This window comes from Stomoxys calcitrans, chromosome 1 (genome assembly GCF_963082655.1).
Source record: "Stomoxys calcitrans chromosome 1, idStoCalc2.1, whole genome shotgun sequence".
Classification (NCBI taxonomy): Eukaryota; Metazoa; Arthropoda; class Insecta; order Diptera; family Muscidae; genus Stomoxys; species Stomoxys calcitrans.
Window position 1 is genome coordinate 143,718,432 of NC_081552.1, and position 12,419 is coordinate 143,730,850.

At 34.3% G+C, this 12,419-nt stretch overlaps 1 protein-coding gene across 2 annotated transcripts in view; it reads right to left on the minus strand.

Moving 5' to 3' along the window:
- Window positions 1–12,419, minus strand: part of LOC106087780 (ankyrin-3) — a 202,317-nt gene that overhangs the window by 47,911 nt on the left and 141,987 nt on the right. Inside the window, exons 9-12 of one of the 2 annotated variants that reach the window (XM_059364700.1) lie at window positions 11,306–11,326; window positions 10,536–11,232; window positions 4,520–4,724; window positions 663–689 (exon numbers count right to left, since the gene is read on the minus strand). In XM_059364700.1, the coding sequence (XP_059220683.1) occupies window positions 663–689; window positions 4,520–4,724; window positions 10,536–11,232; window positions 11,306–11,326 (950 nt within the window). Of the gene's footprint in view, window positions 1–662; window positions 690–4,519; window positions 4,725–6,074; window positions 11,233–11,305; window positions 11,327–12,419 lie in introns of those variants that run through there. The other variant, XM_013252951.2, reaches the window with a different exon arrangement.

Genomic DNA, 12,419 nt, shown 5'->3' on the forward strand with positions numbered 1-12,419 from the left:
AGGAAAACAATTGTACAATAAAACGAAAACAAAAAGTTAATGTAAAAGTAACAGGAAAATATGAAATAATTAAAGAGAATAAATTTGCGTCGAAGCTTTTAAGATAGAATAGTAAATATATATTATTTTATATTCATATTTTGTTGTTGAGTAGAACTATTATTGCTGTTGTAAATGGTATTTAATTTTTTTTTCGAGGTTGTTGCCAAAGTCAACTTATTAAAAAAAATACATTCGAAATCGCAACAGTTCGTATGATTTGTCTTTATTTCAAAATCTATGCAGAATTTTTATTCGATTTCTTCTCTAATCTTTGCTTTGTTATGTTATTTGCCATATTTTGTTTTTATTTCGATTTTAAATAAACAAATTACTTTTAGTAGTAACGGAAACGGAAATAAATATGAATAAAGTGGAACGTAATGAAACCAAACCAAACAAAACGAAACGGAAAGGAACTAACGGATGAGGTTTACTTTGTTGTTTGGATTTTAGAATAGTAGTAGTTTGAAAAAGAAAATGGAAAGAATAAATTGAACTTCATGGTTAAGTTGAACTAAATTGCTTTTATTTGTTTTTTTTTTCTTCTCTTTTTTTACAAGAATTTGAGTTTTGTTGATGTTGTTGTTTTTATTGATGTGATGTAGTTGTTATCTAATTACCTTTTAGAGATCTTTTCCGAAACACACCTTCATTATGATGAAATTTAAACAGAATGGAACGGAATGCGTGCATAAATGCAGTAAAACGCATCAGTACGAAAAAAAATCGTAAACGGATTTTAATATTCGGTTTTAGTTGTTGTTATTTATTTTTAATTATTCCAAATGGAACATAAGACAAAAATGAACACATAAATAACTCATACCGTAAGTAAAAAAAAAATATAGAAAAGTAAATATAAAACGAAATGAAAAGGAATTGAAATCGAAAACAAGAACAAAACGGAAAAAAACCGAAAACGAAAAGGAAATCGATACGGAAACTAAATAATCATGAATGTATTATTTTTACACTGTTATTGCTGATAAACACACACTATCCCACATACACACATGTATTCATTTATAAAGTATGTACATGTTTGGGCATGTGTTTAAGCGAATATGTCATTTGAATACACAAGTATTCAAGTGGGCGAAGTTATGATAAATTATGATATGAACACACATATAGACAAATTTCATTGAAATAATGCTGTTATACTGATATGTATATGTAAATATGCATGTGTGTATTAAATAATGGATACGATCACATCTGCGTGATATACTGCACATATGGATTCTTTCTCCACAAGACTGTAAATATTTTTCTAGGCCGGAATAACGATGAAATAAGACGATGTTACACAAAACTATGGATCCTCCCTCTAGCATTAACAGATTAAACTGCCAAATTTAAGTAAAATGTGGACAAGCCAATTTATTACCCATTAGGAGACAACTGCCAATATTCACCAAAATTTGAGAATTCTTGCTGTGTTAAATAGACATGTTTTATAAACATGAAAAGCAATAATGCATCATTATGTCTGGCGTTGATGCTATGGCAGTTTTGAACTCTGCTATTTGATCTCTATGCTATGTTCATTTTAATGCTTACGAATGATATTTAGTTATACATTGTTTGCTACTTGCGAAAGTAGATTTAAAATTCAATACGATTCAGCTGTAGCTATTTCGATGTACAGTTTACGTAGCATGATTTGTGAGCATCTAAAAAAAAGGTTTAATATGATGTGTATGTTACTCTCTATTCAAAAATGTCTCTTGTGATTAATGTATTTGTAACCTTGTGATGATTTTAAATGTTATATATAGCATTGATAAGGCTTCCTAGACATTTCTGGCCTATTTTTCAATTTACTGCAAGCCATGATGTAAAGGGTGATTTTTTAGCTATTATCATTTTGACAACACTGGTTTAAACAGCTCACGCACCTTTCGTGTTTTGTTCCACTGTCAAACATCTTCAGTTTAATCTATAAATTAACCATGAATCGCCATACGTGCTAAAGAAAGTTCATCGCGAGCTTCTTCCATTTTACGACGAAGCTCATTTCTGGCTCAATGGGCACGTAAATAAGGAGAATTGTCGATTTTGGAGTGAAGATCTGCCAGAAGCATTGCAGAAGCTACCAATGCATCCGGAAAAAGTAACAGTTTGATGCGGTTTATGGGCTGGTGGGATCATTGCACCATACTTCTTCAAAGATAATGCGTATCGTACCGTAACTGTGAATGGTGGGCGCTACCCCACCATATCCAATGATATCCAACTTTAATTTGGCCAAAATGTAAGACCTTGACTACCATGACAAGTGGTTTCAACAAGATGGTGCCACATGCCACACAGCACGCATAACAATGGACGTAAGGCGCAATTACATACTATGCGCACGCATTAAAAATTCAATTCAAGAATTTTCAACTTTGATAATTGAACTTGAGAGTCATTCAATAATCTTCAAACATTCCATTATAATGACCGTACTATCGATTGAAATAAAGATTTCGTGCATTTTTCTGAATTTAATGTGTTTTTTTTTAAACTTTCCTATAGCTCTTAAAAAAGCATCCCTTATTGTGCCCAGTGGCAAAAAACCTAATAGAAACACCCGCCCAGAGTTCATAAAAAGCAGAACAGTAGAACACAGCTAAGATAAGCAACACATTGTATTTCAATCGTTTAGTACATGGATGTACCTAGGTCTGCTAGTTGCTGAAACATCGTGTTATTGTAAAACAACACTCACATTAAATTTTCAGATTGTTGTCAATTAAATTAGTGTAAGTGCGTTGGTACGGGGCAGAGAAATGCTGCTTGTTTATATACTGCCACTATTATGTATGTTTAATTGTTGAGAAAGTTATTAGAATGCCGACGAAAATTGTTAATTGCAGTCGTGTCTGTTGCGAATGACATTTCAAAGAAACGCAATCAATTCCATTCACACATCCACACACACTCATAAAATCTGAACACTAACAATGAAATCAAGTTGAATAACATTCAGGAATGAGGGAAAACAGTCTGTATACATGTATTATGACTGGAAGTGATAGATAGATAGATAGATAGTTAGTTAGATGAATAGATAATAATTACTGCAATATCGTACCATTCGACCATTGACGAAATAAACGCTTGTAATAATTATGTTTTGTATGTATGTAAATTGTAGGTAGTATGTACATAAAAACGCATATGTATTTGTATATATAATATAAGGTATGTTCCACTAGCTATTGTAAAAAATTACAAATACTTTTACATATTACAGAATATAAAGTCCAATCAAATGTTACCGATGGATGGGGGGGAGAGGGGGAGTAATAAGTAGCTTCCATCGAAATTCTATAACACATACGTATGTATGAGAAGGAAAACAACAACAACAACACGTAACAATAGCAACCAAGTGAGTTGAACATTAACAGTTAAATGTGTTATTTTAAGGATTATTTCAAAAAGAGAATAACAGACTATCCATGAGAAAGACGATGATGTCGCTATTGCTTGCTATTCGTTGCACTCTATTCTATATAGTATATATATATGAATGTATGTATGTTTATGAGGGAATATTAGCGTTTATGTTAATCACCCACACTAATGGTGAGAGATAGAAACGGAGGTGGGTGTATGAGAAGGTAGATTATAATTTGTTTATTATATGGGTATGTTGTATCAAGCATATTACATGGGACTATTAAAAAGTTAGTTCACAGTCATAACTACCAAATATGCATAATATATATGTTAACATACATATACATATGCATTTATATATGTACAAACACATGTACATACAATACATATCATATACCAGATATGTATAGATGCAAATGCAAGTGTAATAGATTAAAGCTTTCATATTCTCTTGTGTACCATTGCATTTTTTCTAAACGGATTTCTAACAAATGAAATAACAGGTATGTTTGCCTAGTTTACAAACGAATTGAAGTTTAAAGTAGACACGGTAATTCAAGTTGCATCTCGAGCCAGTCTGTTAGCATTTGGTATTGGTGGAAGCAAAATTAGTGAGTAGATTGTATTGTTCGAGTTCTCTACGTGGGTAGTAGTTTTGGTGAAAGCTTTTGCTTACGGGGGAAACAACTATTTTTGTTATATGGTAAAAAAAAATCCTCAAACCGAGCCCAATACAACGAAATAAAGTGTAATTACATTAACAAACAGAAAAACAACAAAGAAAAAAAAATAACACAATAAAATTAATCAGAATTAACATAAACAACATCAAATTAAATGAAATCAATGCCTGGCAAAAATTGGCTTTTGGAGAGATGTTGCCTTAGTTTTTTAGTAATTCTGTTCTTTTTTCATTTTTTCTTCTTTTTGTTTTCGGTCAAATATGTATGTGTGTGCGTGTTTTTTTTTTCAAAACGTAAATGCTGAATTTAAAACCGAAGGAAACAATAAAATGACACGAATAATAAACACAAACAAGACGGACAGATATGTATCTAAGAAAGAGGCAACTAATAGTACTTACCGGTGATGGAGCACAGCAAACGAAGAGTAGGTGTATTGCCTGAATATTGATTTATCATACCCTGACTGTGAGCCTTTGGTGCAGGCATACTTAAAGTTATTGCCTTGTGGAATTTACGACGACGTGGTTCGACAGTAACTATTGGCGATACTGCAACCCCACGTCCTAACAGTTTTGCAGTTAAATCTGGATCAACCGGTTGTGCCTATTTCGAAAAACAAACAAAAAAAAGAAGTCACATAATTTGGAGCTAAATACATGAAAAAAATGATTTTTCTTTTTTGTTTTTGTTACTTAGTGGCCTCTTAATTTACCATAATCTTCTGTATATGTACACATATATATTTATATATATATTATAATATAACAAAATATAAAATGTTTTTGTTTGAGCTTCTATTTGTTCTTTTGCCTCTCTCAATTACATTCAGCAGAGTGTGAGAGAGAAATCGAACAGGATCATAGTGCTTCAAAAAGAAAGAACAATAACGAAAAAAAATATACATATAACCTACAAAAGTATGCGCCGTAAGCGTTTTCATATAATTGTCTTTGTTGTTGTTTTTTATTTATACATATCTAATTAACAACTACCTTACATCAGAAGAAGAAGAATATGCATACGAGTATTATACACAATGTTCATCATTCGTAACACCCTTTGCAGATGAGATTTAAAATAGGAAAAAAATGGTTATGAACATTTATATTCTTTGGGGTTTGATCTTAAAAATATTGCACCACTTAGCTCTTAATTCGTATGATCGCATGTAAAAAAAAAGCTTAGGACTCTGTCATCTCATTACAAGGAAAAAATGTTCAAATCCATTTAGATCCCAATAAATTTAGTTATCAAATAAGAAACAGAAAACAAACGTCAACTACATACAATCCTACTTGTGAAAAACAAAAAACGAAAATGGATAAAAGCAACCAAAGAGCAATGCATAGATGATGATGGCAAAACAATATTATTTTGGGGGAAAAAAAGTGAGAAGGAAACAGAAAACAGAAAACGAAAACATAAGTAATTATAGTATGTACGGTACGATACATAAAACGGCCGTTGAAAAATCATTTTCTTTCTGTATTAAGCTTTCCAAATGGTGGCACTTCCGTTTCACCAGACCCCTTTTCCATCTGTTAGTTATTGAAAAATTACTCCCATGCTCTAGTCAAATAGTTTCGATTTATCTAGAAGAGCGTTGGTTGTATGAACACAAGGGCATTCGTTGCATTCATTTCGATCAACCGAAATGGGTTCAATTAAACACAGAAAATATAGAACAGCCAAATGAGTTTTTCTCTCAATTAAAGTTTTTTGTTTTGTTTTATTTGTAACTAAATTTATTGGGTGATAATAATTCCAGTTATCGTCTTGTAGGAATAAAAATTGGGGATACAATAAAGATGTTAAGAGATAGCACAAAAATTGCATTCTTAAGTTTAAGAATATATAATCTAATGACTAGCGTCACACTGTTCAGTAATAGAATATTTAAAATACTCGTACATAAATGGACTTATTACTACAATATGTGTTGGTTTGTTCTGATTGTTTTTTTTTTTTTTTTTGCTTTTCATGTTACGGATAACATATGTTCTCCAGATCCATAATCGGTAATTTATTGTGTGTATGTGTATATTGATTCTTTGTAAAAGATACGCATAATTTTCCGAATTTGTGCATCATTTAACTATTAATTGGTACACTCGTGATTCCTTTTACGGTAATTGCAAATCGCTCTCATTGCTTAAATATTACTATCCCATGGGAATACTACTATTTTAACAAGTAGGACTGCGCATGCGTGTCGCAGTATTGCAGACAAGGCGCTACTTCGTGGTCGATACAGCCAATTGCGGTGCACACGCCATTTTAAGTTTCAGTTTATTTGAGTTTTTTAGGTATCGAACAAATTTATATTTCTTTCGCAAATCATGTGTGTTGCATGTGCTATTTTGTTCCACGTTTATAACTTGTTGAACTAAATTCAAATCATTTGGAACCAAGTATCAAAAAATTATTGGATTTCTAATCTCATCTGGTGTGTAGGGTTCAGATGGTTTCCAAAACCAAATGAGTCAAGGGTGTACAATCGATCAATCGGAATTCGTTTAATCCTCATTAGTAGATTTTCAAATAATCCAAAATTTCAAATGCTACATTTTCAAATGAACAATTAATCGAATAAAATGAATGTTAAAAATCCCAAGAAACATATGAATTATAGCACTGGTGTTAGGAGGCATAGTGGAACTCAATATCGATGGTTTAATATAAAAAGAGATAACTCGATTTTGTCTTACTTTACAGCAGAAGTAAAAAAAAAACTTGACAAAGGCCTTTTTTGAAGTTGTTATAAATCCGTTATTGGCAATTGTATCAACCTGAGTGCAGTCCTATTCAAGTTAAAGCTCAATGATATGGGACCTGGCCTCCTTTTTTATGCCGAGTACCAATTGTTGGAGAAGCTTGAACAAATCTCGCCAGCATTTGTAAGGGGATAATCAAATATTTTAGTGATGTTCAGTCCGCGATTCGAACAAAGGCCAGGCGCCACGGCGACCTCCAATGCGGCCATAGATATGCAAAATTTAATTCGATTGGGATGAGAATTTTTTGTTCTATTTACTTTATTTAAAGATCAAATAATCAAGAACAATACAAAAAGACTTGATTTGATCAATCGGACGATAACTTGCTTTCGATAGATAAATAGAGACACAGACACACATGGGTTGAAAGACTTGAAATATTTTGGTAATCAAATATATCTTTTCTAGGAGTTGTTAGGGTATTCAACGAACAAAATGGAAAAGTATGGCTCTCACATTTGAGGCAATGTGACTTAGCTACCAGTACTTCTCTACTAGCAAATCAAACCCAGGTTTTAGAGATATTTTTGGGCCTCAGTTACTTGGGCAATGGAGAAGTGACAAATTCTGAGCGATACGCCAAGCTACTCATTTTGTCCTTATAATGATTAAGGGAATAATCTAAGTGCACTCTATATACCTATACTCTAGGGGTTTTTACGTATAAGCCAACGTTTTTGGCCACAAACATTATATTAATTCAAATTACCCTTGAATTTTTTTATAAACTTTTTTCGACGATTATTTTGAAACATAAACGACCACTTGTTTTAAATATCAATTTTACACGTGTCATAAACATGCAGCAATACACAGTTTTAACACTGTAAACACTCAAAATTGCTAGAGTTATTACATTTCAATGCTTAATTTGCTTCTAAATTTTACATATGGTATCAGCTGAAATACGTGAACTGCGGCTTACTAAGCGGAAATAAAAGAAATGTAGGCCGGATAATGAAGGAATATCCATTATTGAATGTTATGAGCTGTTTATGGAGTTCTTACATTGAGAGCTCAACTTGAAAAGGCGTTTGGAATTTTCGAAAATTTTGTCGTTTTCTATCGTACAGCATTGGGTGGTGCTATACTCACTTCATTACTCTGTTCGTAACATTCGACTGTTGGAAGGACGCATCTTTCGAACGAATAAAACTATACACTCCAATTTTAAAACAAATATTTCTTATTGATGTTGGTCGGTCAAAACCCCTAACACATTTCACCATTGGGTAGAACTTAAAGACTTTGTCAGCGATACCTGAATTAATGTGGTTTTACTTAAGACTTTAACTTTTTTGTTTCACTTCATGCGTTAATCGTCATAAGAAAAAAGAGTTTATTTGCATTTATTTTTTACTACTTTTCGTTAGAATGACCATAATTCGGGATAATAAATTATCCCGGGAATTCCCTATGCAAGACCCTACTATACACACAAAAATCCCAAAAGGATCGCGGGTAAAGTACCCAGATTTGTATTTTACCCCCATCCGCCTTTTGGGTGTATAGGAGTGTACGAAATTCTGGTTCAAGTGAAGTATCAATGTGTACGGTACAAATTTGACATCAGAATGTGGGGTCAAGTGAATTAGGTTTGCCTAGCCTTACATTTGATAAGATTAGGATAATTTTATTCAAATTAATAGTATTGGCGCGAAGAGCACGATTATGTTAAAAAAAATGAAATGTAGACCTTGGGAGGAACTTCGATTATATGAAACAATTTGAATAATAACTTTAAGGTTGGCGAGAAGCAGATGATATTACTTTCCCAAATGGCGTATGGAACAAAACAACATTAAACCCGAAATTTGTTTGCAATAATCGTATACCAAATAAAATGTTAGACTAAAAAAAGTATGCGAAGAGAAAGTCTTGCCAATGTATTTAATATGTAAATTCAGTTAGGCAATACTTGTTGTTTAAAGTTTAAAGTGTTGCAATATATTTAACTTCAATGTGCATTTAGATCTAATATAATTTAATATATTCGGATTTTTTTCCCATGCAAGAAGTAATTTTCAGTCAAAGCATTGCATATTTGAAGCATTACGTCTGCGAAAATCGCCTTAAGCATTACGTCTGCGGATATCGCATTATCCACCATCGTATATGCCGAAGTTCGATATGGGTCAATATCTAAACATTAAAGGTTAATCATTCATAATGAAAAAGAAGGATTCGAGTGAAAAGCATCCATTTGTTGGGACGACATAGTGATTTTGACGGGCTAAAAGACCCAAGAAGGACAAATCAACCCCTACCATATTTTGGTTGACTACAAAGCCACTTTCGATAGCCATATATGTTCAAAGGTATTTCAAGTCATGTTTGAGTTTGGTGTCCCTGCAAAATTAATAAGACTCTGCAGGATGGCACTTGCTGACACACGTTCCTCAGTAAGAATAGGAAAGAATCTCTCCGAACCATTCAATACCAAACGAGGTTTCAGACAAGGAGACAGCTTATAGTGAGATCTCTTTAATATCCTGCTGGAGAAGATTATACGAGATGCAGATGTGAATAGATATGGCACACTAATCACAAGGGAACACATGCTACTCGTCTACGCCGACGACATCGATATCATGGGAAAGTTGGGAACCACAACTTTGAGATAGTCAGCAACTTTATCTTCCTCGGCACCGCCGTAACTGAAACGAATGGCACCAGTTTTGAAATAAAGCGAAGAATAATATTGGCAAACAGACGCTACTTTGGATACTTATTAAAGCAGACGAGGCAGTGCTTCTTCGTAAAATTTATGGATCAGTTTGCATTGATGGAGAGTATCGACGTCGTATGAACCACGAACTGTATGACGCATTAAAATACAACGGCTGCGTTGGCTAGGTCATGTTGTCTAAATGAATGAAGAAGCTCCAGCGAAAGAGGCTTTTGAAGATGATCACGATGGTACACGCAAACCGGGACGGCCAAAAGACCGATGGAAAGTGGCGAGAGAAACCTCAAAATTTGGTGTCAGAGATCGAGGCGCTATTCTACGACGTTCGGATAATGGGACAAATCTGTCTGTCATAGCCAATTAAAGTAAAGTAAGACAGGCTAAATGTCTCACTCGACTCGGAATGTGCAAAATTAAAGAGTAGAGAAGAAATAACGAAATGAATTGTTCAGGTTTGAAACCTTGTAAACCAAACTAATATTATTTACGCAGGGCTTTAACCAAAATTACTTCTTGCCTCGGTATTCGTCGCATTTTAGTCAAACTCTATTCAAATGACAAAACAATATATCTTTCATCTTCTTGCATATTTTCCTTTTCCATTCATAAAGCGCCAAATAAGCAGTGCAATCGGATATATTTTTTTTCTAATTTGTTTAACTTGCAACAGGTTTAAACCGATCTTAGTAGAGTGGGAGAGCTATTTTAAGAGTCAATATTTAATAGAAATTACTAAACTTAGATAAGTTGTTTGGTGAAGATGGAATATGTTTCAGCTTAAAACTAAATAGCATATTAAGTACGTAGTTGATTCTTTACTCTGTTGTTCATATATAGTATATCAAATTACCAGATAAGGGAGAAACGCTTTTTCTTTGGTACGTGGTTAACGCTTATTTTACGCAATTTTTCTGGCGCAACACCTTTGCGAGGTTTAAAAAGATTTACCTGTAAGCCAACTTTAATTTTCTTTGTGAGAGCACCCTGCGGGAATACCGCCTGCACCTGTGGCACCACTGTGCTGGACACCATTCCGCCTTCGGGTCCTATGGCATGCACCTCTTGACGTATGCGCGTTACAACCGCAAAGTATTGTGGAAAATCATAAGTTACAAAGCGGCACACATGATTTCCGGCTTGTTCTTCAAGTTGTGAAATTTCTGTGTGTAAAGCAAAACCAATAATAATTACCATCAGCTTCATATAGATACATACAAATGTATGCATGTATGTTAAAAGTGGAAAGAAAAGCGATATACCTTCGGGTTCAAAGCATTGTTGGAGCACATCATGGATAATTTCTTCGGAATTGTCAATTGTGTGTTCGCGCCAAGTCTCTCCATTGTCCGAGCGCAATATTATAATTTCACGCTCCTTTCCGCGCAGAGATGCAAAATGTGGCACTTCCATGATCACCGGTCCAATGAATTTCGTAGAAACTGGGCCCAATTCTAAAACCCGACTGGCCAAGGCCTCCCCCTCCATCAATTGTGGAGGATGCATGGTGCGTTGTGGCTTCACATAGCGACATGTAACACGTGTAGGCTGCGCAGTCGAGCGTGATGGAATTATCATGCGTACACCACTATGGCGACAACCACGCATTGCTCCACCGCGTGCATCGACCAAGAACGACACCAGGAAACTGAAAGATTTACACGAATATTAGTAAGTACTTGATTATTTCTACTAGTTTTAAGGGCAGTTGAGCAACAAACCTCTTCCATTGCAATTTACGTCTATGCATTTTAGGAAATTCAAAAAAAAATGTTTTTTTTTTAATGTGTGTGCATGATGTTATTATTCGATAAAGTGTTTGTAATTATTTTCAGTCTTGACGAGTATCGCATAAAGAGATCAAGTGAATCAAGGAACCTTCGTTCGATTCGTTTGAATTAGGTTTATATATACGAGGTCTGATCAAAAATAATTGTTATTTTCAAATTCCGTGAGTTACGTATGATCGATTTTCGCATTTTTATACCCACCACCGTAGGATAGGGGGTATATTCATTTAGTCATTCCGCTTGCAACACATCGAAATATCAATTTCCGACCCTACAAAGTATATATATTTCGGATCGTCGTACAATTCTAAGACGATTTAACGATGTCCGTGTGTCTGTCCGTCCGTCTGCTGTAATCACTCTACAGCCTTCAAAAATTGAGATATTGAGCTGAAATTCGGCACAGATACGTCTTTTTCATGCACGTTAGTTAAGTTCTTGAACGGGCCAAATCGGACCATATTTGGATGTAGCTGCTATATAGACCAATTTTCCGATAAAGGGTCTAATGCCCATAAATACTATATTTTTCATCCGATTTCGCTGAAATTTGAAACCGTGAGTAGTTTAAGGCCACCCGACATCTGACCCAAATATGGTCCATATCGGGCCAATCTGCCGATAAAGGGTCTGAAGCCCATAAAATCTTTATTTACTACCCGATTTCGCTGAAATTTGAAACAGAGGGTTATCTTAAGCCTCCTGATATCTGACCTACATATGGATCAAATCGGACTATATTTAGGTTAGCGGCCATATAGACCGATCTCCAGATAAAAGGTCTAAAGCCCATAAAAGCTTTATTTTTTAACCGATTTCGCTGAAATTTGAAACAATGAGATGTTTTACGCCTCCTAACATTGAACCTAAATGTGGTTCAGATCGGACTATATTTAGATATAGCTGCCATATAGACCGATCTGCAGATAAAGGGTCCGAAGTCCATAAGCTCTATTTATCGATGCAATTTGAAACAGTGTAGTCTTAGTTCTCCCGACACCCGTCCCAAATGTGATTCGGATCGGGCTATATTTAGATATAGCTG